This window comes from Vanellus vanellus, assembly GCF_965231255.1.
Source record: "Vanellus vanellus genome assembly, chromosome: Z".
Classification (NCBI taxonomy): Eukaryota; Metazoa; Chordata; class Aves; order Charadriiformes; family Charadriidae; genus Vanellus; species Vanellus vanellus.
This window is the reverse complement of record NC_138908.1, coordinates 59,352,411-59,373,402: the sequence shown is the minus strand read 5'-3', so window position 1 is coordinate 59,373,402 and position 20,992 is coordinate 59,352,411. Positions and strand designations below refer to the sequence as shown.

Sequence of the window (20,992 nt, the reverse complement as noted above, 5' to 3'; positions counted from 1 at the left end):
GCCTAACTTGTAATAATAAAGAGAATATTTATAAAGAATATTTACCTTCATTAATCTTTAACTTAGTTAGTGAGTCAATGGTGATGAGACAACTAACATGCCATAAGTAGTGTTATGCTGTAAACTGGAAACTCAATCAGTTAGTACCCAAATTAAAGACAGTTAGCTAGATACACTGGGGAAATGGTGAAAAAAATGCAGAAATGCTAGGTCATGTTTCAACTGCCTTGTGACAACAAACACATTTGGAGCAAGAAAGGGGAGTTGCCAACTGAAACTTTTGATGAACTCCAGCAATGGTTCCCCAGAAAGTCAAATCAGGCAGCTCTGCAAACATTATGAAAGGGCAGAGTCTGGAACTTGGTGGGGTCCAGGAAGTAACATTTGTGTTTGCGCAGTGCCATTGAAAGCACCTCCTTTTCCCACAAGCCAGAATCACCTAGCCCCATCTGAGATGCTTTTGCCATACAATTATGCCAGTGTTCTGTTTGGTCAGCAAAAGCATAGTTAGGGAATGTAGGCAAATGTATTTGCTTAATTTCACTGTCATGCAATTCTTCTTGCTTAGTTCTCTGCATGGTGAATACTGTTTTGAGCCTGAGATTAGACTAACCTATGCAAAGTAACTCTGAATTTGAATACAGCCAGATATTAAGTGTTTCATGTTATTTTATTTCCTTTCATCTAATCTAAAAAGTAGAACCATCCTGTTTTAATTAAGCAATGTGCTAGCATTTAGTCATAACTGAGTGTAATGGCCTTCTAGTGTGCTACAGGTAATTTAATGTTTCCTAATATTTGATGGTAAGTCTGCAAACTGTTTATTTACCAGTGCTATAGATTTAGATATTAAAAGAATGAAAAATAGATGAAATAATTACCTGTTTTCTGTTAATGTTACTGTGAGTATAAGAGAGGGTTGCATATAGAAATGTGCTTGAATAACAAATAAATGAAAACTTATAAAATACAGTCTGGTAAGCTCTTACTGGCATAATAGTATCTCTACACATGTCCAGACAAATACTAATAAAACATATAGCTTCAGTTTTTCTCCTGACTGTTTAAAAGAAATGCAAAGATTTTGTTTACTTGGGGTGAGGAAGTGGGGGTTGCCAATTTAAGATATTTCAAAGGTAAAAAGTCTTCTTTTTTTAAAATAATAGCTTTTTCCTTTGTGATAGGAGAAGCAGAGTCTTCCGTTATAGTCTTTGAACTTATCTCTTGCTAGTTTTTATACTGGTGTAATGCCATTATTTTAAATGATGCTATTTATGATTTATGCCAGAGAGATCAGCCAGCCCCCTTTCTTTGTGCACTGTGAAATTGAGCACTTCTTTTTGTTGTGTACCTACATTTCTTTAATAAAAATAGTTCCCTGAAAATGTCAAAACATTGCAAGATTTATTTTGTTCAGTACCCTTCTATTCTTAATAGGAAAAATCATATAATTTAAAGATTGTTTATCAGTTTATTTTCTCATGAAATATAAATGAAAATGATGCTGCTTACTGCCACTGTGAAATGTTGGTGCTGAGGAAGAGGGATTTGTTCCATCACTTCAGCAGTAACTCAGCTTAACCAGGCACAGAAGTCCTGGCTTTGCTAGGAGAAGTGCCTAACTCTTAGGGGATTTTTGGAGGGAGTGGAGAAAAAACCTTTTCCTTTGCTGTTTTGTTTCATTTAATTGCAAACCACTTAGCACTGTGCTGAGACTTACCGTAGTCTGCAGTGTGAGGTGGAGGCCTTCTGCTTTGGTGGTAATCATTCTACCCCAGCCTTGGCTAGTTTTGAGCAAGGAAAGGCTGTTGGTGTATAATGGTCTGCTATTCCCATTACTGCTGTCACAGGGTTATCTACTCCTTTCTGTCTCTCTGCCTGTGGGATCTGGAGAGAGCACGATAGCGCTGTGCACCTTCTACAGGGCCGTTGCTCTAATCTTGTGCCGGTTGGAGACGCTGGCAGTTCTAACTTCTTTTTCGGAGTAAACAAAGTGGGGATTAGTATTGCACTGTTGTGCACGGGTGAAGGAAGCTGTTAGCTTAAGCTAGCTACTACGGTTTCAGACCGAGATGTGAGTGTGTCCTGATTTATTCTGCTCCTCAGTACACATGATTTCATCCGAACACAACTAGCTGCCTGCTCTTTTCCAAGCTCCACAATCCTTCCTGGTCATCTGCTATACTATCTCAGCTGTAAGAGGTTTCACGGAAGGTTTCCTAATTTTTCTTCGTTTCTTACTCAGATAAAAATGACATTGCCGAATACTGCATAACAAAGCAGAAATAATGAAAACAAAAACTTCACAAACAGAATTCTGGGAGCGCATGCCCCTCTCCCATAGGTACCTTCTTTATCACAGTGCTTTCCGATGAGGTATTACACCTGACTCCTCATAACAAACTTCATTAATTATGTAATACATGCAGAGGAAAACATGCCGCCATGGTATGGTGATCTCTCTGTAGTCACTGAGCAAAGACTGAATAAAATACGGATTTGTCTAAACTTCCAGAGGAAAGCAAAGCCTTTAAAGAAATACGTAATTACTCTTATAAAAAAAAATGTCAAATGCAAGTGGTTTAGTTAGAGGGGGGTTTTAGGTTCTTCAAAATATTTTGGTTAATTGTAATTTGACATCATAAATTAGATTCTCAAAAACACTATTTTCAGCAGACTTTTAAGCAAGTATAATTCAAAATGCAACAACAGCATTTTAAAAAAGCCTTGACACTTTAGTGTCTTGAATAACTGCTAGCTCTCTGTATGAAAATCACTAGTATATCTGCTTTCATGTCCTGCTGAGCAGTTTTATACTGTTTGAAATATATCATATACTGATAAATATTGTGGTTTGCCTTCCAAACAAATCTGATGTTGTATTTTTGATGCCACTGAGCTTCAGCTTCAGTATTAGTTTTTTCTTTGGTTTATACTGTGGAAACAAAAGAGCCCTATCAGCAAGAAAATATTGTTAAGGAAAGCTTTTCAAACAACAGAAATTAAATGCAAATCATTTATAATGTATACCAAGGAAGTTAGTGCCCTTTTCTTTTGCAAAAGCCTAAATTGAGTCTTCCAGAGACCTTTAGAAATTAAAGATCGCAATAAACATGTAGGTATCTCAGTTCAAGCAACTTCCTAAAGTATAAGGAATGTAGGACCGAATGGCAGTTTTTAAATTCCGTTGCGGTCCTACCACTGACTTCCTGCAAAGCTTTGGCTTATCATTAGTTGTGTCTCATATTCTCCAACTGCTCATTCACATCCACAGCAAGATACCTACCGTGCAGGAATGTTAGAAGGTTTAGACTAATGTTTTTACAGTATGTTCAAACAATGCTGGGCATTTTTGTTGTGGTTTAATTCCTAAAACTTGAGGCCATTTTTTCCCACTACTTTTTCCCTGTCTTGTAAAGGGTATCACTATTGGTTCTCCTCTAGGATGTAGACATAAAAGCACTTCATTATCTTACACAATGACTTCCCAGAAAATCTGGACTGCCCATTAATCGTTATCATTAGGAGTCAGCGCAACACTGAACGCTCACCTTCCTCTAAAGAAAGAAGCTATAACTGAAAACACAAAAGACACAAGTAGTGTGAGGGGCCTACCTTTCAAGATGGTTTTGAATGAAAGCATCTTCTTCACTGATTTGTTTTTGCTGCAGCTCCACCTCATCAGGCGGTGGCTTGTACTTTGGTCTTGCATGAATGCCTTGAGAAAAAATGAAGCTTCTCTGATCACTGATACTGGCCCTGGTTAGGTAGTAAGGTGCTGAATATTGTCCTTTTGTAAAGAGCTCCCAACCAGGACTCTTAGAACCAAAACAGTTCTTTCCAAGCTTGCAGATCTTTTTGTTAACCTCAGGACACTGTGCTTTCTCATTTAAACCATGTGTCTGCTTTTCACTGGAATGAAAATGCTTCAGTAACTTCATCCAAGAATTGTTAATAGTGCTAGATTACTGGTAGTAGCAGGTGGCTTCCCTTTTGGTAAGAACTCCTTTAGCTTGGGTCTGCAGGGCACTTAAAGAGGGAGCACATCCATTTTCTCACTGGATTTTTTTTCCTCTCACTTGATAAATGGTTACTTTGAGGTGTACAGTTTAGACATCACTCAGTGCAGTTTGTCAGTATAGCTTTCAGCCTTCCATATCAGGATGGGAGAGTGTATAAATACCTCAATGAGACAATTAAAACAAATCCAAGTTCCACATGTTGACTTCTAGCTGCATAGATCTTGCATGCTGCTGAATCCTATGTCATTCACTAAGGTTTTTAAGGATTTTCAACTGAAATTTTAGAAGTGCATACTGGCTGTGGAAACAAGAAGATGCTGGTAAATATGAAATATTGCATCACATTATCTAACATGTGTAACTTCAGGGGAGCATGTTGCCAGTATTTTGGGAAGATACGGTACACTGTTGTATTTACTAGCACTCCTTCACTGTGTCATTTATTAATTAAGTATATTAGGACAAAATTATCTCACCACAATTCTCAGCTGTATCATCATATTCCAAATAGGTTCACTATTATGTGTATAAATCTGGTATGTTGTAAATTTCACTCTTTGATTATAGGGATTTAGCGAGAATTTTGGGATAGAGCTTTACCTCTGTTTACGCAGCTGAAGGAATCACAGGTCGCCTGGGAAGGCGAATGGATGTATAAAATACAGCTCTACACTATAGTTACTGTCTTACTTTTCTCAGCTTTTCATACTTAATTTGGACAACTGGGCAATGCCTTATGTGTGACCTACCATCTTGTTATTACAGTGTCTTAATGTTACAATAGTTGATACCTGGTGGATATCCACTCATTTTATCCACTTCAATAACACTGCCACTCAGGATTTGATAATACTGGAACTAGCAGAGGAAGTGGAGGTATTATCAATGGAACGGTGGGTTTAGTTTGATAGAGGACTGCAAAGCATGGAGGACAGAGACACCAGAAGGTGGTGTAATCCCTTTGATTTTCATATTTTAAAACTATTTTAAGAGTAACTTCTGAAAAAGTTGATGTGAAGGAGGCAATTGTGTATCAAAATACACTAGAAAATGAATATGATAGGTAAGAAATTACTTTATTGGCGATTTTTGTGATTCACAAAATCACAAAATTTGGCTTTGGTCTTGGTTTTTAAACACATTATGTCATTGATCCCTTGTTTGCAATATTTGATACTTCAAGTAATGGTAGGTCAGTTCAATGATGTATAATGAATAACTATGTGTCCTGGAGTGAAAGCTATTAAAATTTTAGTCTGACTTGACTCTAAGCTCTAGGTCACATTTAAATTTAGAAATACCTATTTTCTTGTCATAATTTTGTGATTTGAATCTGCAGAAATCTGATGTTTTGGGACAGCCTTCCACTCAGTTCTTGTGGTGACATTTCGTTTGTGTTGAATAACCCTTTAATGGAAAATTTATTAAGGTTTTCACACCAATGTTAATGGACAGAATAAAGTGACAATCACTCTCAGCCTAAATTTTATGAGGCTCTGACCACTGACTCTTTAGATGATCCTTAATTTTAGCAACATGAGAAAAATCATTCAAACTATTGCCCAAATTATGCATACAAAGATACAGAATATGACACATATACATCCTCTTGAGTGTGCCATGTTGAAGTTCTGTCATTGTGCCATTTGTTGTGGTCAGTGGCTGATTAGAACAGGTTTCCATCTTTGGTAAAGTGTTTGTGATTTGCATTAAAATCTTCAACCTTTTTTCTGAAGATTCCCTGCGCACCCCAACAAAAGTGTACAGGAATCAACAAAGATTGAAAATAATAACTAATGGGTGAATAATTTTTTGTTTCCAGTACCATAAGTATTAAATAGCAATGTTAACCCATCCATCAGGAGACTGATTGGCAGAGTCCCTTGGGAGGCTGTCCTGAAGGGCAAAGGAGTCCAGAAAGGTTGGGCACTCCTCAAGAAGGGAGTCTTAAAGGTGCAGGAACAGGCCAGCCCCACATCCCAAAAGACAGGCCAGCGGGGTAGAAGGCTGGCCTGGCTGAACGGAGAGCTTTGGCTGGAGCTCAGGAACAAAAGGAGAGTTTATGGCCTTTGGGAAAGGGGGTGGGCCACTGAGGAGGACTACAAAGGCACAGTCAAGCTGTGCAGGGGACCAGAATGAGACCTCCGTAATCCAAGAGGAAATGGTCAGTGACCTGCTGCACCACCTAGACATACACAAGTCTATGGGGCCAGATGGGTTACACCCAAGAGTGCTGAAGGAGTAGATGGATGTGCTCACCAGACCACTCTTCCTAATTTATCAATTAGACCTGGCTAACCAGGGAGGTCCCAATGGACTGTAGATTAACAGATGTGACGCCCATCTACAAGGGCCAGAAGGAGGATTCAGGGAACTACAGACCTGTCAGTCTGACCTCAGTGCTGGGGAAGCTTATGAAGCAGATTATTTTGAATGCCATTACATATTATTTACAGGACAACCAGATGATCAGGCCCAGTGAACATGGGTTCATGAATGGCAAGTCCTGCTTAAAGAACCTGATCTCTTTCTATGACAAGGTGACCCACTTGGTGGACAAGGGAAGGCTGTGGATGTTACTTACCTAGACTTCAGTAAAGCTTTCAATACTGTTCCCCACAGCATTCTCATGAAAAAAATGGCTACTCAAGGCTTGGACAGGCATACACTCTGCTGGATCAAACACTGGCTGGATGGCTGGGCCCAGAGAGTGGTGGTGAATAGAGTTAAATACAGTTGACAGCCAGTCACAAGTGGTGTTCCACAGGGCTCACTGTTGGGGCCACTTCTGTTTAACATCTTTATTAATGATCTGACAAGGGGATTGAGAGCACCCTCAGTAAATTTGCAGACAACACCAAGTTGGGCGGGAGTGTTGATCTGCTTGAGGGTAGGAGGGCTTTTCAGAGGGACCTTGATAGGCTGTATTGATGGGCTGAGGCCAATAGTATGAGCTTCAACAAGGCCAAGTGCCAAGTCCTGCACTTGGGCCACAACAACCCTATGCAATGCTACAGGCTTGGGGAGGGATGGCTGAAAAGTTGCCCCACAGAAAATGACATGGGAGTGTTGATTGACAGCTGGCTGAATGTGAGCCAGCAGTGTGCTCAGGTGGCCAAGAAGGCCAATGGCATCCTGCCCTGTATCAGGAATAGTGTAGCCTGCAGGGCTAAGGAAGTGATTGTCCCGCTGTATTCGGCACTGGTGAGGCCGCACCTTGAGTACCATGTTCAGTTTTGGGTGCTGCAGTATAAGGACATTGAGGTGCTGGAGAAAGTCCAGAGAAGGGCAATGAAGCTGGTGAGGGGTCTTGAGAATAAGTCTTACGAGAAACAGCTGAGGGACTTGGGGTTGTTTAGTCTGAAGAACAGGAGGCTGAGGGGGGATCTTATTGCTCTCTACAACTATCTGTAAGGAGGTTGTAGAGAGGTGGGCATTGGTCTCTTCTCACAAGTTACAACTGATAGGACAAGAGGAAATGCTGCCAAGTTATGCCAGGGGAGGTTTAGGTTAGATATTAGGAAAAAATTCTACACTGAAAGGGTTATCAAAGGCTGGAACAGGCTGCCCAGGGAAGTGGTGGAATCACCATCCTTAGATGTATTTAAAAGCCATCAAGATATGGTGCTCAGGGACATGGTTTAGAAGTGAGCCTGGTAGAGTTAGATAAAAGTTGGACTTGATGATCTTAAAGATCTTTTCCAGCCATAATGATTCTATGATTCTGTGATCACTGTTCACCTATAGAACATTTGTGGTTTGTATCTGCAGTGACTATTGCACATCAATTGGCTTTTGCTATGTATGGTGTTCTTGTCACAGTCACCAGTGAACATGCCTAATATTTGAGATGCACTTGTGACACCTCACATGTTGTGTTATTTAGCAAGAAGGATTTTATTATGTCCTACATATGCACAGCCAATAATTACAAATGGGGAATATTCAATGAGAAGGGCCACAGACTTGAAACTTGAAAGGTTTTATGTTGGCAGAAGATAGGTCTACATTGCTTTATCCATGGGAAGTGATCAAATCACCACTACTAAGTCACATGAAAGAGTAAGAAGGTCTGCAAATTCAAATGAGAATTACTGCATGATGTCCTGTACCAGGCTAAGTGGACCATTAGGTTTCCCAGCAAGTAACTGATTCTGAAATCATAGAATCATAGGGTTGGAAGGGACCTCTGGAGATCATCTAATCCAACCCTCCTGACAGAGCAGGGCCACCTTAGAGCAGGTTGCACAGGAACACGTCAAGGCGGGTTTTGAATGTCTCCAGAGAGGGAGACTCTACCACCTCCCTGGGCAGCCTGTTCCAGTGCTCTGCCACCCTCAACGTAAAGAAGTTCCTCCTCATGTTTAGGTGGAACTTCCTATACTCAAGTTTTTACCCATTACGTCTTGTTCTGTCACTGGGCACCACTGAAAAGAGCCTGGCCCCATCCTCCTGGCACCCACCCTTTAAGTATTTATAAGCATTGATCAGGTCCCCCCCCCAACTGTCTTTTTTCCAGACTAAAGAGACCCAATTCCCTCAGTCTTTCTTCATAAGAGAGGTGTTCATCTTTGCAGCCCTTTGTTGGACCCTCTCCAGCAGTTCCCTGTCCTTGTTGAGCTGGGAGCCCAGAACTGGACACAGTACTCCAGGTGCAGCCTCACCAAGGCAGAGTAGAGGGGGAGGATGACCTCCCTCAACCTGCTGGCCACACTCTTCTTGATGCACCCCAGGATGCCATTGGCCTTCTTGGCCACAAGGGCACATTGCTGGCTCATGGTTATCCTGTTGTCCACCAGGACTCCCAGGTCTCTTTCTACAGAGCTGCTCTCCAGCAGGTCAGCCCCCAACCTGTACTGCTGCATGGGGTTATTCCTCCCCAGGTACAGCACCCTACACTTGCCCTTATTGAATTTCATAAGATTCCTCTCCGCCCAACTCTCCAGCCTGTCCAGGTCTCTCTCTATGGCGGCACAGCCTTCTGGTGTGTCAGCCACCCCTCCCAGCTTTGTATCATAGAATCATAGAATCATAGAATCAGTGAGGTTGGAAGGGACCTTTAAGATCATCAAGTCCAACCATTAACCTACCCTGATAAAAACACCACCACTCCTAAACCATGTCCCTAAGCACCTCATCTACCCTTTTCTTAAACACCTCCAGGGATGGTGAATCCACCACCTCTCTGGGCAGCTTATTCCAATGTTTAATAACCCTTTCAGTGAAAAAATGCTTCCTAACATCTAATCTAAACCTGCCCTGACATAACTTGAACCCATTTCCTCTTGTCCTATCACTTGTCGCCAGGGAGAAGAGGTCAGCTCCCATCTCTCTAAAACCTCCTTTCAGGTAGTTGTAGAGGGTGATAAGGTCTCCCCTCAGCCTCCTCTTCTCCAGGCTAAACAACCCCAGATCCCTCAGTCGTTCCTCATAAGGTTTGTCCTCCAGACCCTTCACCAGCTTTGTAGCCCTTCTCTGGACACGCTCCAACACCTCAATGTCCTTCTTGTAGTGAGGGGCCCAAAACTGAACGCAGTACTCGAGGTGAGGCCTCACCAGTGCCGAGTACAGGGGGATGATTACTTCCCTAGTCTGGCTCACCACACTATTCCTGATGCAGGCCAGGATGGTGTTGGCCTTCTTGGCTGCCTGGGCACACTGCTGGCTCATGCTCAGCCGGCTGTCCACCAAGCAGTTTCTTGAAGAGATCAAAGTTAGCCTTCCTGAAGGCTAAGGTTGTGATTTTGCTTCTTGTTGTTTTGTGTGTAGTACCCATGATCCTGATAGCCTCTTACTTTATCAACCCTCCGCTGGGTCTGCCTCCGAGAGGCTCCCAGAGCTTCTCCCAGGGAAGCCGCCTGGATCTGTGCCTCACCCAGGACTCTGCTGTCCTGTGGGACTCTGGTCTCAGTGAAGTTGGGTCCCCTGCCATGGCTTTTGTAGATCCATACTGACTCCTGAATAGCTCTTTTGCTTTTTGTAAGCACATCTGACTATATGTGGAGGTAGACCCCTGCACTTTCTGTAGGGTGAGAGAGGGGAGAGGTTCAATCACACTGACCAAAAGTAAGTGTTGTGGAATGCTGTTGTGGAGTGATATCCTCTGCAGGATATCCAGAGTCAGCATTTGCCTCTGTTCTTCCTCAGTGCTGATGGGTTTAATACACATGTAAGCAAGATCCCTAAAACTGCTTGAGCATAAATGGCACAAGCTTTAGCTCTTCAGTACAGTACTTGCTGGAATAATGCTTCCTTGTTTGTGTAGTCAGCAGAGAGCTCTCTGTTCGTAATTTTACATATCTTTCATCTCAGGTCACATATAAATGTAAAATCCAGTGCTCAGGGACATTATATGGATTTGTGACATCTTCCGCTGGGCTGCAGATTAATGAAGCAATGACTGGATTATGCAGCCTCACCTACATGTATTTCTTCACCTCTGGCAGATGTAATATTGATAATATCCTTCATTTAATATGTCATTCCCCTGAGCATAATTCAGTGAAGGTTACCAATATATTTCTCTCTTTCACTTAGCTTTTCCTAATATCATCTTGGAGAGAATTTGGCAGAGCAGAAATTGCATTTAAGGTAAGGAAGAAAGTGCACTAGTGTGGCCGGCAGGAGTACTGTTCTGAACAAAGGGAAAGGCAAGTTACATGCTGGTTTGTTTGCTAAGGCATGCCGTGGCCCATGTAGTGTGTGTTGGTTAGCAAAGTAGATTGGACTCTGTAGTTGCAGAGTATTGTCACATGGTGATACATGGCAATAAGGAGGATCAACCACAGTTTTCCAGGTCTTGGGATACAACGAATGGAAGATGAACTGTATGACTTAATGTCAACGTTCTCCAAAGCTGTGACACATTTTCAGCTGACAATGGTGCCGAGGAAATAACCTGTGATAAGGTCAAGGCAATTTTGTGTGTAGCTTCTGACTGTCAGAGACAAAAAGAAAGCATGAAAGCCCGTGAATAGTTCTCATTGTTTCTCATTGGAAGCCAGCATGCTTCCACCAACACTAGTCTTATTCCTTACACTCAGAGGACAAACAGAATCCTATACCAGATTGGGAAAATGAGACATTAAATAGACATAATTGTGATGCCAGAATGCGTGTAAACCAGGTCTAGCTGAAATCTCAGACATGCCGTAGACTTCACTGGAGAAAAAGTTTTACATTTTGACTCTTCTACCAGAAATGTTGGGTTTTGAACTTGGAAGACCATCTATGCTGCCAAATTCCCCACAGAAATTAAAGGTGCTTTTTAAGTTTAGTGATCTGTCTATGTACAGAAGCTAATAAACAGCAAAGTATGTTGTCTTTTAAAGTATTATTCATATTCATTACTGAAAATGTCCGTTTCTAGAATTATAGTTCAAAATTTCTTGGTTTTATTTACTCAAGTTCATTGATACTGCTTTTTGATTTGGATAATGTATAAATATATGTAATTTTGTTGCTATAAGCTAGGAATGTGTGCATGAACTTCAGTTGTTGGGTTTACTTGCTGGTTTACTTGTTTTTATCACACCTGAGTGATTCCTTACCCTTTTCCAAAGTCTGACTCTTCACAGCTGAGAAAGGAGCTGCTTTCTTGAGAGATTCCTGCTTTTTGTTACATCAAGCATTACATTCATTCATAACTGGGAATTACATATTTCAAGAAAAAAAGAGAGATAGGAGGACTACCTTCTCAGAGACATAGCTTACTGTGTGAGAAACCTTAAACACGGGATGTTCTATGTGTCACAGCAAGAATTTACCTTTTCTTCGTGAACTTTTGAAATGGAGTTCTGGCAAAGCCTTCACTATTTAGGTGGAATTGAAGGACAAGGAGAGGAATCAGCAAAATGCTAGTTTGTGCACTTCATTTTGAAATGCAAATGCTTGCCATTTACCCATTTTCTTCTTCCTTTTCTTTCTTCCAGAAATCTCCTCTATGTTTACCCTCAGAGGCTGAATTTTGCTAACCGACCAGCTTCTGCAAGAAACATTACCATCAAGATCCAGTTTATGTGTGGCGAAGACCCGTCCTGTGCAATGCCGGTAATAAATGCTGAGATTTCTTCACAGACTTTTGCTTACGTGCATTCCCAATGAACCTCTGAAGAGAGAACTCATTGTTTACTTCCATCACCACAGTTTCTAGTGGGGCCTTAGGAAGCCTAACGTCAGAGAGCTTGTGAAGCTTGTCATTCTCATCAGAAAGCAGGGCTGTAGTTCTTACCCACAACAGGAAAGACTTTTCAATCGAGTGGAACAGAGGAATATTACTACCTCCTATCTAGGCCTTCCTACCTTATTTTCAGAAGAGTGATATTGTATTAAATCAATGCTGTGTTGGAAACTCTAAGGGTAAATCATAGAGCTTCAGAGACCTTTTAAGAAAGATGTAGTCTATCTTCCAGTTTAACTCCTCAGTATGCACTATGCGTACACAAATACTCAGGTGTAACACTGGAAGGTAGAAGTTGGGATCTTCATTGCCTGAATCTCATGCAGCGTAAGCAGAGTTTTCTGTGTTTGAAACATAGTGTATGCACGTGCACTACTAGCAGAACAGGCAGCACTGTCCATGTTCAGGTTGTTCAGCATTTCTCATTATAAGATTCTCTCTTCTGCTTTACCAAGTTTCGGATGTTCAGTTTGAAGTGTTCTAACCCAGACGTCTGCTTCAGCCTGAATTTTGGGGGAAATTTTCAGATAGTGTAAGTGGCTATTTAAGAATTACATTGGGATAAAATCTTTCATGATTTTATGTGCTAGAGGAGGAAAAATGAGTCGAAATACTACTTTGAGGAACTTTAATCCAACAATATGTTGGAGTAAGGACTGACACCTGACCAGCTTTTATCAGTGTGCTGACACTGCACAGTGCGTACTTCACAGTCTTACACCACAAGTGCTCTGGAATTGAAATCAGAGCATCAGCACAGTGTTTTCCCAAGCCACGTTTCTCTTAGAGCTGGAGCTGTGCGTTGTGAATGTAACACCACCTTTTACACAATACTACGTTGTTGGTTTCCTTAAACTCTGCCCATATTGCAATTGGGTTTTGACAAATGCTTTGGACAGAGACAGTTCATCTGGCATCCCTCTCCACTGTGAGAGTGCTTCATCTCGATACATATAAACTTGGCTGTACAGATATCCTTGTCTAAGCTCATGTCCCAGGGCTCCATTTAAAGTTACTGGATTCCTGGACCTTACCATGAGGCTGCGTCTGAAATGAGGGAAGCAAATCAAGCACTAAAAATGCCTATTTCTCTTCATTGATTGTAAAGGAACTTTGGAGCTCTAAGGTAAAGTGGACGAATCTTGCCTTAAATCATAGAATCATAGAACGGTTAGAGTTGGAAGGAACCTTAAAGATCATCTAGTTCCAGCCCCCCTGCCATGGGCAGGGACACCTGGACAGACAGGGTTGCTCAAAGCCCCATCCAACCTGGCCTTGAGCACTTCCACGGATGGGGCATCCATGACTTCCCTGGGCAACCTGTTCCAGTGCCTCACCACCCTCACAGTAAAGAATTTCTTCCTAATATCTAATCTTGATCTACCCTCTTTCAGTTTAAAACTGCTAAACGAGCAGGCTACAACTGAAAAACAAACTTCTAAAAATAATTTTAATTTAGCTTTTTAGCATTTAGTTAAAGGCAATGTGACAATGTGAAAGAGGCTTACCATAACTTTACTCCCGCAATTCCTAACTTTTTAGTGCATGACTGGAAAATGTGATGTGGGGTACTCAATGGCTCTGCTCCATTTTCCTCTGTTTTACCCTGAATGGTGTGTTGGGAAGATGCTTGGTAATAAGACATTTGCGTCAATATGCTAAGACAAAATTGAAGAGTCATTTTTAACCTACAGATACTGTCTTAAAATTTATACAAGATTATGACAATTAAACGCTTTAGACCTGACTTCTGTTACTTTCTTTTCTTTGTAATGTAGGCAATTTTTGGGAAATCTTCAGGTCCAGAATTTGTGCAAGAAATATACACAGCTATCACATATCATAATAAGTAAGTATTGTTACTATTTGTATGACTTGAGAAGTATTAATCATGACCTCTTTACATAATTCATAGCCTAAATAGTTCATCAAGGCATGCTGGTACTTATACATTTTAACCATTTACATTTTGTGTGGATTTGTCATATCTAATTTGGATTGCTACATGCATTTACATAAGTGAGCATTGTGTAAGCAACCATTGCTTTACTTGTTTGGAGCTTTTCAGAGTTTAGTTGAGAATATTGCTAACCTGAAGATTGAGGAGCAGGAGCCAGAAGCAGCAGCACAACTTTGTTACAACATTCACTTCAATGAATTGACAGATCCAAAAGACCTGAAGGGACATTCTCATTCTCATTAATGTGGACTTGGGATTTAGAATTTACACAATAAATGTACTAGAATCTAAAATTAAGAATTAATGGTTTTGAAGTACAGAGATGAGTGAAAGCTGATACGATCTATGCTCTTCCTCATTCAAAGCTGTAGATAATTCATAAATACAGCTATATATATATGCACTTTAACTCGTCTCTGAGTCTATTTTCAGGATTTATACAGTTTTAATAACCACAGTATCTAGAAACCTACTGGCAAATTTGCCTTCTTCTCTGTCTCATGCTAACATTGGAAATGTGCTTGGCATTGTTTTTAAACAGGTCCCCTGACTTTTATGAAGAAGTGAAAATTAAGCTGCCAGCAAAACTCACAGAGAAGCACCATCTATTGTTCACGTTCTACCACATCAGCTGCCAGCCAAAGCAAGGAGCAACTGTGGAAACCCTCCTGGGATATTCAGTAAGTTCCATGTAATATACATGTGTGTGTGTGTATGTATCTATATCCCATCCAAAAAGACTCTTTGCTTGTCAAAAATCTTATCATATATTCCCTTTCTGGTTATGGTAATGCATCAAAAACAGTAGAAGGTCTTAATGTTAATTCACAGTAACCAGGTGCAACTTGTGCTATGTTACATCCTTGTCCTATGATTTTACATTTTTAAGTGTCTTTGAAGTTGATGAATTCATGCAATGCAACTGAAGTATGCACCTAAATATTTGCAACAGTAATGCTTTATAGCATATCACCTAATTCTGTTAGATTCTGCTTATCACACACAAAAAAAAAACCTAAACCATATACAATTATTTACTGTTATCTAACATGTTCATACATGAGGTAACAACTAATATATTTTCAAATAGATTTTATATGGCATATCATTTATGTTCTAAAGTGTCTTTTACCCACAGCAAATATAAAAAGCAGAATCTAGAAGGTAAAATGTAGTTCTCTTGCCTTCGTTATCTTCATGTTGAGACTAGTATGTTTTAGCTTGAGAAATACATGTTGTAGCATGGTCTCTTCGACCTTTTTCTTTATCAATCCATATTTTTAACTGGAGAGATTTTAAAATAAGAGGAAAGCAGAGATGATAATACTTCAGATTTGAAAACATCGTAGTGCTGTGGTCAGCAACTGAGCTGTGGGGCCAGACAAGAGCTTTCCATGTGTTCCTGCTATCAAGTTTGTATTTGGTTTTGATCCCAATACTGAGAATCCTTTCAAATGGGCTTTCTTTTATGGACAGATACAGTCCCACCAATGTCAGTGGGATTGATAAGAAGTAAAGTAGTTTGTAGTTCAGGAGCAATATTTGACATAGGCAAGGACTTAATTTTCAGGCTTCTGTTTACCTAAATACAAAATGTTTCTGCCCTGCGATACTCAAGTGCACAGCCTCTTTCAGACTTGAATAGGAGAAAAATTGTGTCCAAATATCAGTACAGCATTACAGTGAGTCATTCTGGGCTTAATCCTCATGGTGACCATGGCCAAGATGTTCCATTTATCCTTAGCAAAATTTTAATTGCATTGATTTGCTTCAAAGCCAAGGATCAGTCTATTCAAGATATGTGATTTTTTAAATAAAAACATGGACACTACTAAATCCTTCTGGTAGGATTTAGTAGAAAAATATATGTCACACATGAAAAGCACTGTGTTTGTTTTCTTCAAAAGGAACAGTTTGTAAAGCAGTCTTGTACATTTTTCTACAGTAGCTATCAGTGAATTTAAAATGCAAAGAAATTACTGTTGAATGGGTTAGAGCAGAGAAGCTTGGGTCAATATCTCATTTGTTGTTTTGTTGACTGTACATAACAAATTAGATAAATAACCCTAAACAGATATAGTCATGAATATTGCTGTGTTTTCTCTTCATTTGTTTTAGTGGCTGCCAATTCTATTAAATGATCGTCTTCAAACTGGATGTTATTGTCTTCCTGTTGCATTGGATAAGCTGCCTTTCCACTATTCAATTCACTCTCCTGAGGTAACAAAGAAAATTATGAAAAGATAATACTTTCCTAATGTAGAAGAACAGCATAAGTGTTTTACAAACTAATGTCGCTGTCTGCTTGTAGACAATGCCTCCTTTTTGTGCTTTAAAAGGGGAAATCTCTGGAGAAAAATGTTGTTATTATTGTCACTGGTGTTATTATTTTATATTGTTATTTTGTGGATTTTAACTTCAATTATCCAAGCAAATCCTTGTAAATTGTCTAATCAGGGATACATTTGTTTAGAGGATGTCAAGTCAATAATTTGCTTTGCTCCACAAGATGATTTGCTCTTTTTTATTTTTTTTGGGGGGGGAGAGAGAGGAGAAATGGAATGAAGTGCTGCTACTGGAGCAGAAAACTGTGCCCTCTGAGTAAATATGGCAAGTAGGGTTAAAACTGCACCACATCACCATGGAGAGCCTTTGGCAGTGCTTCAACTGGGAACTTCTAACCTTAAAAATATACCATCAGAAGATGTATATTTGCACTGTCTATGCTAGGCATCTGGCTGAAGTGCTCCAAATGTCCCTGTTCAATGCATCAACTTCTCTCCATCTAGTCTATGAAAACAAGCAGGTGCCTAGCTGTGGTCCTCTGTATGGCACTGAATTTGGATATCTAAAATGAAGGGAATAGCCTGAATAACCTATAGACCCCTGCGTAAACAGATTTTCTGTTTGACTGTTAAAAGGAAGATGATGATTCCGATATTTCTTTTCCATCACAGAAAGTTCCATCTCAGACACCACCTATTAAGTGGGTTGAAGGACACAAGGGTGTTTTCAGTGTTGAAGTGCAAGCTGTTTCATCTGTTCACACTCAGGTAATGCATCAGAAGCAACACACAGCTGTAGTTTCATTTTGAAGAGAATTCAGATGTCCAGGCCAACTTAGGAGGTTTATCAAATGGAGACGTTTAAGCCCACACAGGTTTAAAACCAACTAACAGCTATGGAAATAACCTGATATCCTCAGTGAATGAAATCCTTCGGTGACATGAAACCTGTTGGTACAAGTGAACAAATGAGCACTCTCAGCAGCAAGGCACATCAAGCGATAGGCGTCCTGTCAGCTCAGCAAGGGTCTGCTTAGGCTGTGTTTGAAAGACGCTGGCAGAGCACGGTGCCAGTTTCTGCAGTCTGCATCTTCTATTCTGCAAGGCTCGTTCAGACAATGTGTCGACATCTGCAGAGACGTAGTACCTCCCTGCCTGTAGGGACTGTTTATACTGCCAGAATGCTTTAGGCAGCTCAGCTGTCAATACTGTGTGGTGTGGGGACACAAGCTTAGTGCTGAGTGAGAACTCAACGACTCTGGTTATTTAAATGTGATAGGAAATTGGGGCTTTGCCGATCTTACTGGGATAACGGTTTGAGGCAGAGCAGCTTTATTTTGTTGCTGCTGCTTTACACTGTCTCCTACCCATCATCCCATTCTAGTTAACCCTGGTAGCTATGTCCTGACAACTGAAGGCCCTGTATCTGAAGCAGGTCCATCATCCCTTTGCAGCATGCTTTTTAAATACAAGTAGGGCATACTCCTAAGCACATAACTTGTATGTAGCTGGAATGTAGGTGTGGGTGGCAGAGGGACTATAGACCTATGACACGACAGAGTTTTGACAGAGAGAGGGAAAACGATTTTCATGAAATGAAGCAAGTGAGGGCTTTAGCTTTTCTGCTTTTAAATTGATCTAACCAGAGTCTGAATTTGAGCCAGGTGAAAAGGAACAAACAAAAGGCTGTGACAGCTGCTTTACAAAGGGTGTAGGGCAGAAGGGTGAAAATATTTTGCTCTCATCCCATTAGGTGGCACAATCAGGCTTCGCTTAGCTAACAGCAGCCTGAACTATATCAACTTTGTTAATTGTGAGTGCACTGTATTTGCAGGACAATCACCTGGAGAAGTTCTTCACTCTGTGCCATTCTCTGGAGAGTCAAGTGACATTCCCCATTCGACTGATGGACCAAAAGATCACAGAGGCTACACTGGAACATGAATTGAAACTCAGCATTATCTGTTTGAATTCTTCACGCCTTGAGCCTCTTGTCTTGTTTTTACATTTGGTACTAGATAAACTTTTCCAGCTGGCTGTACAGCCCATGGTCATAGCTGGCCAGACAGGTATTTACTGGTGCATGGCCTTGGAGTGGTAGTGCAAGCAACCTAGAGATGTGGGGAAAATGATTGCTAAATATCCAGGCTCAGATTTAGTATTTGGGGTAGTCCACTTCTGAAAAAGTTGTGCTTTTCAAGACACAGTTTCACTGCACGATTTAATCAGGTTTAACTGAGTTCCTGCCTTCTCTCCTTTTCCTCCTGCGTATAAGACTCTCAGACTCTGGTTGGGAGGTACATCAAATCATAGTAATTACTTCTCTGGAAAAAATTTATTTCTCTGGTCAGAAAGTGGGTTGTGGTTCAACTTTATTTGGAATTCAGTTGTTTTGCAAGGAAAACACCAGCAAAATCACTTATCTTACAGCTGACATATCCTCTGCCCAAATATCTTTAAACAGAATTGGGTGAGCACAAAAACAGAGAGGATATAGTAATGCACACAGATTTTTCTGTTACTGAGGCTGCCAGTTGCCCATCACATATGTTAACTCTGGAGGGAAGGCATACTTGGAGACAGGGTGTAGTTTATTTCCTATCTCATTTTGGTAATCAATGCTTGTCATCCACTATAATATTTGTGGAAAAGCCCGCTAGCTTGTATTTGTCTGTCAGCTGGAGAATGAGTCTTAGTGTTCTTCAAGTAGCTATTTTATAGGAAATGCATGAAGGCTGCTAGAAATGGTAATTAACAGTTATGGTCTGCTTTTATGTAGTATGAAGTAATGGAGTAGCAGTGATTGGGTTGAAAGTCAGTGGGTATGCTGAAGAGTGGTTATTGGCCTATGTAGACCTTGGGTCTGGTCGGGTATAGTAATTGCTGTCTAGAAATCTGAATTTGTTAAGGACTGAATTAATTAAGGACTGGATTAGTAGTTATTACAGATAATGTCCTCACCTAATTATATTATACCCTTCAGTGCTGAGACTAATTCTTCCCTCTGTTTCACAGCGAACTTCTCACAGTTTGCCTTTGAATCTGTGGTTGCAATAGTAAACAGTCTCCACAACAGCAAAGACCTGAGCAAAGACCAGCATGGGAGGAACTGCCTCCTGGCATCTTATGTCTACTATGTATTTCGCCTGCCAGACCCTCAAAGAGAAGTAGTCAAACCAGGTAATATTGGTGCAAGAGTTGAAAAAGTATTTTTTTTTCTTGATACACGCTATTCAGCATGGTGATTCTGAGAGGAGGACTCAGGGAACTGGCCTACAAAATGGTAATCACAACTTCTCAGACCTAGACTGCATACTGTTTAAGCACAGCACTGCTCAGATATATAATTTTTCTTAGAGGAAGGTCAGGGAACTCAGCGCTGCAAAGAGCAATATGGACTTGCTCCCTATAGTCTCTATTTCTCAGTCATTCGTTTAAGATGCAGAGTTGAGGTGAGGGGACTCCACAACTATATGTAACACTGTAGTTTCATGAAAATAAGAGACATCTCCTAAACTGATGGTTTCTTTAGAGATATTTCCTTTAGAAATTAAAATGGCCTTAAGATGCCAGTTTCTTACTGGCCTGTACATCAGTAAACCACTTTCCATAAAAACTAACTTACTACCAAGTGGCATAGGTCCAAGCTCTGCCAATTTCTCCATCACATTAAGGATGTCATCAGAGGATAAAATCCTGTATGTTGGCCAGCAGGCTGAGGAAGGTGATCCTTTTCCTCTACTCAGCACTGGTGAGTCCACACCTGGAATACTGTGTCCAGTTCTGGGCTCCTCAGTACAAGATACACATGGATGTACTGGAGAGAGACCAGGTAAGGGCGACAAAGGTGATGAAGCAACTAGCGCATCTCTCCGATGAGGAAGGGCTGAGAGAGCTCGGACTATTCGGCCTGGAGAAGAGAAGGCTCAGGGAGGACCTTCAATGTATACAGAGGCCTGAAGGGATATTACAAAGGCTCTTTCTGGTGGTGCCCAGTGACAGGACCAGAGGCAATGGGCTCTAACTGAAACACAGGAGGTTCCCTCTGAACATCAGGAAACACTTTATTCCTGTGAGGGTGTCCGAACACTGTCACAGGTTGCCCAGAGAGGTGGTGGATTCTCTCACTTGGAGGTATTAGAAAGCTGTCTGGACGTGGTCCTGGGCAACTTGCTCTAGGTGGCGCTGCTTGACCAGTGGAGTTGAACTAGATGACCCCCTAGAGGTCCCTTCCAACCTCAACCATTCTATTATTCTGCTGCAGTCCATTGTCCTAAAGCCTATAGGATTCATTTGATCAGTTTCTGTGTGTTTACTGACTTACCACCAAGCAGCTGTGGTGCTAAAGACATGAAGGCCCTTTTTATCTTTCAAATATTCATTTAAATCCCCCTTCAGGGACATTTAGAATGATGTTAGGTTGTGCTAAAATCTTCGAGCTTGCCTACACTTGGAAATTCTTTACCATGGAACAGTAAGCTGAAAACTAGTTAATCATTTAGTGAAAGTTCTGCTAGTAGTGCTCCCTGCTTCCTTGGGTCCTTTG

The 20,992-nt window shown here is 40.9% G+C and overlaps 1 protein-coding gene across 1 annotated transcript in view; it reads left to right on the top strand.

Annotated features, from left to right (window-relative positions):
* The window catches only part of DOCK8 (dedicator of cytokinesis 8), a gene marked incomplete at its 5' end in the record, with an annotated part of 96,792 nt that overhangs the window by 38,997 nt on the left and 36,803 nt on the right, over positions 1 to 20,992 (top strand). The window contains 7 exons of the mRNA XM_082497994.1: positions 11,954 to 12,071; positions 13,980 to 14,050; positions 14,703 to 14,841; positions 16,280 to 16,381; positions 17,119 to 17,214; positions 18,281 to 18,515; positions 19,462 to 19,635. Of these exons, the coding sequence (XP_082354120.1) occupies positions 11,954 to 12,071; positions 13,980 to 14,050; positions 14,703 to 14,841; positions 16,280 to 16,381; positions 17,119 to 17,214; positions 18,281 to 18,515; positions 19,462 to 19,635 (935 nt within the window). The remainder of the gene's footprint in view (positions 1 to 11,953; positions 12,072 to 13,979; positions 14,051 to 14,702; positions 14,842 to 16,279; positions 16,382 to 17,118; positions 17,215 to 18,280; positions 18,516 to 19,461; positions 19,636 to 20,992) is intronic.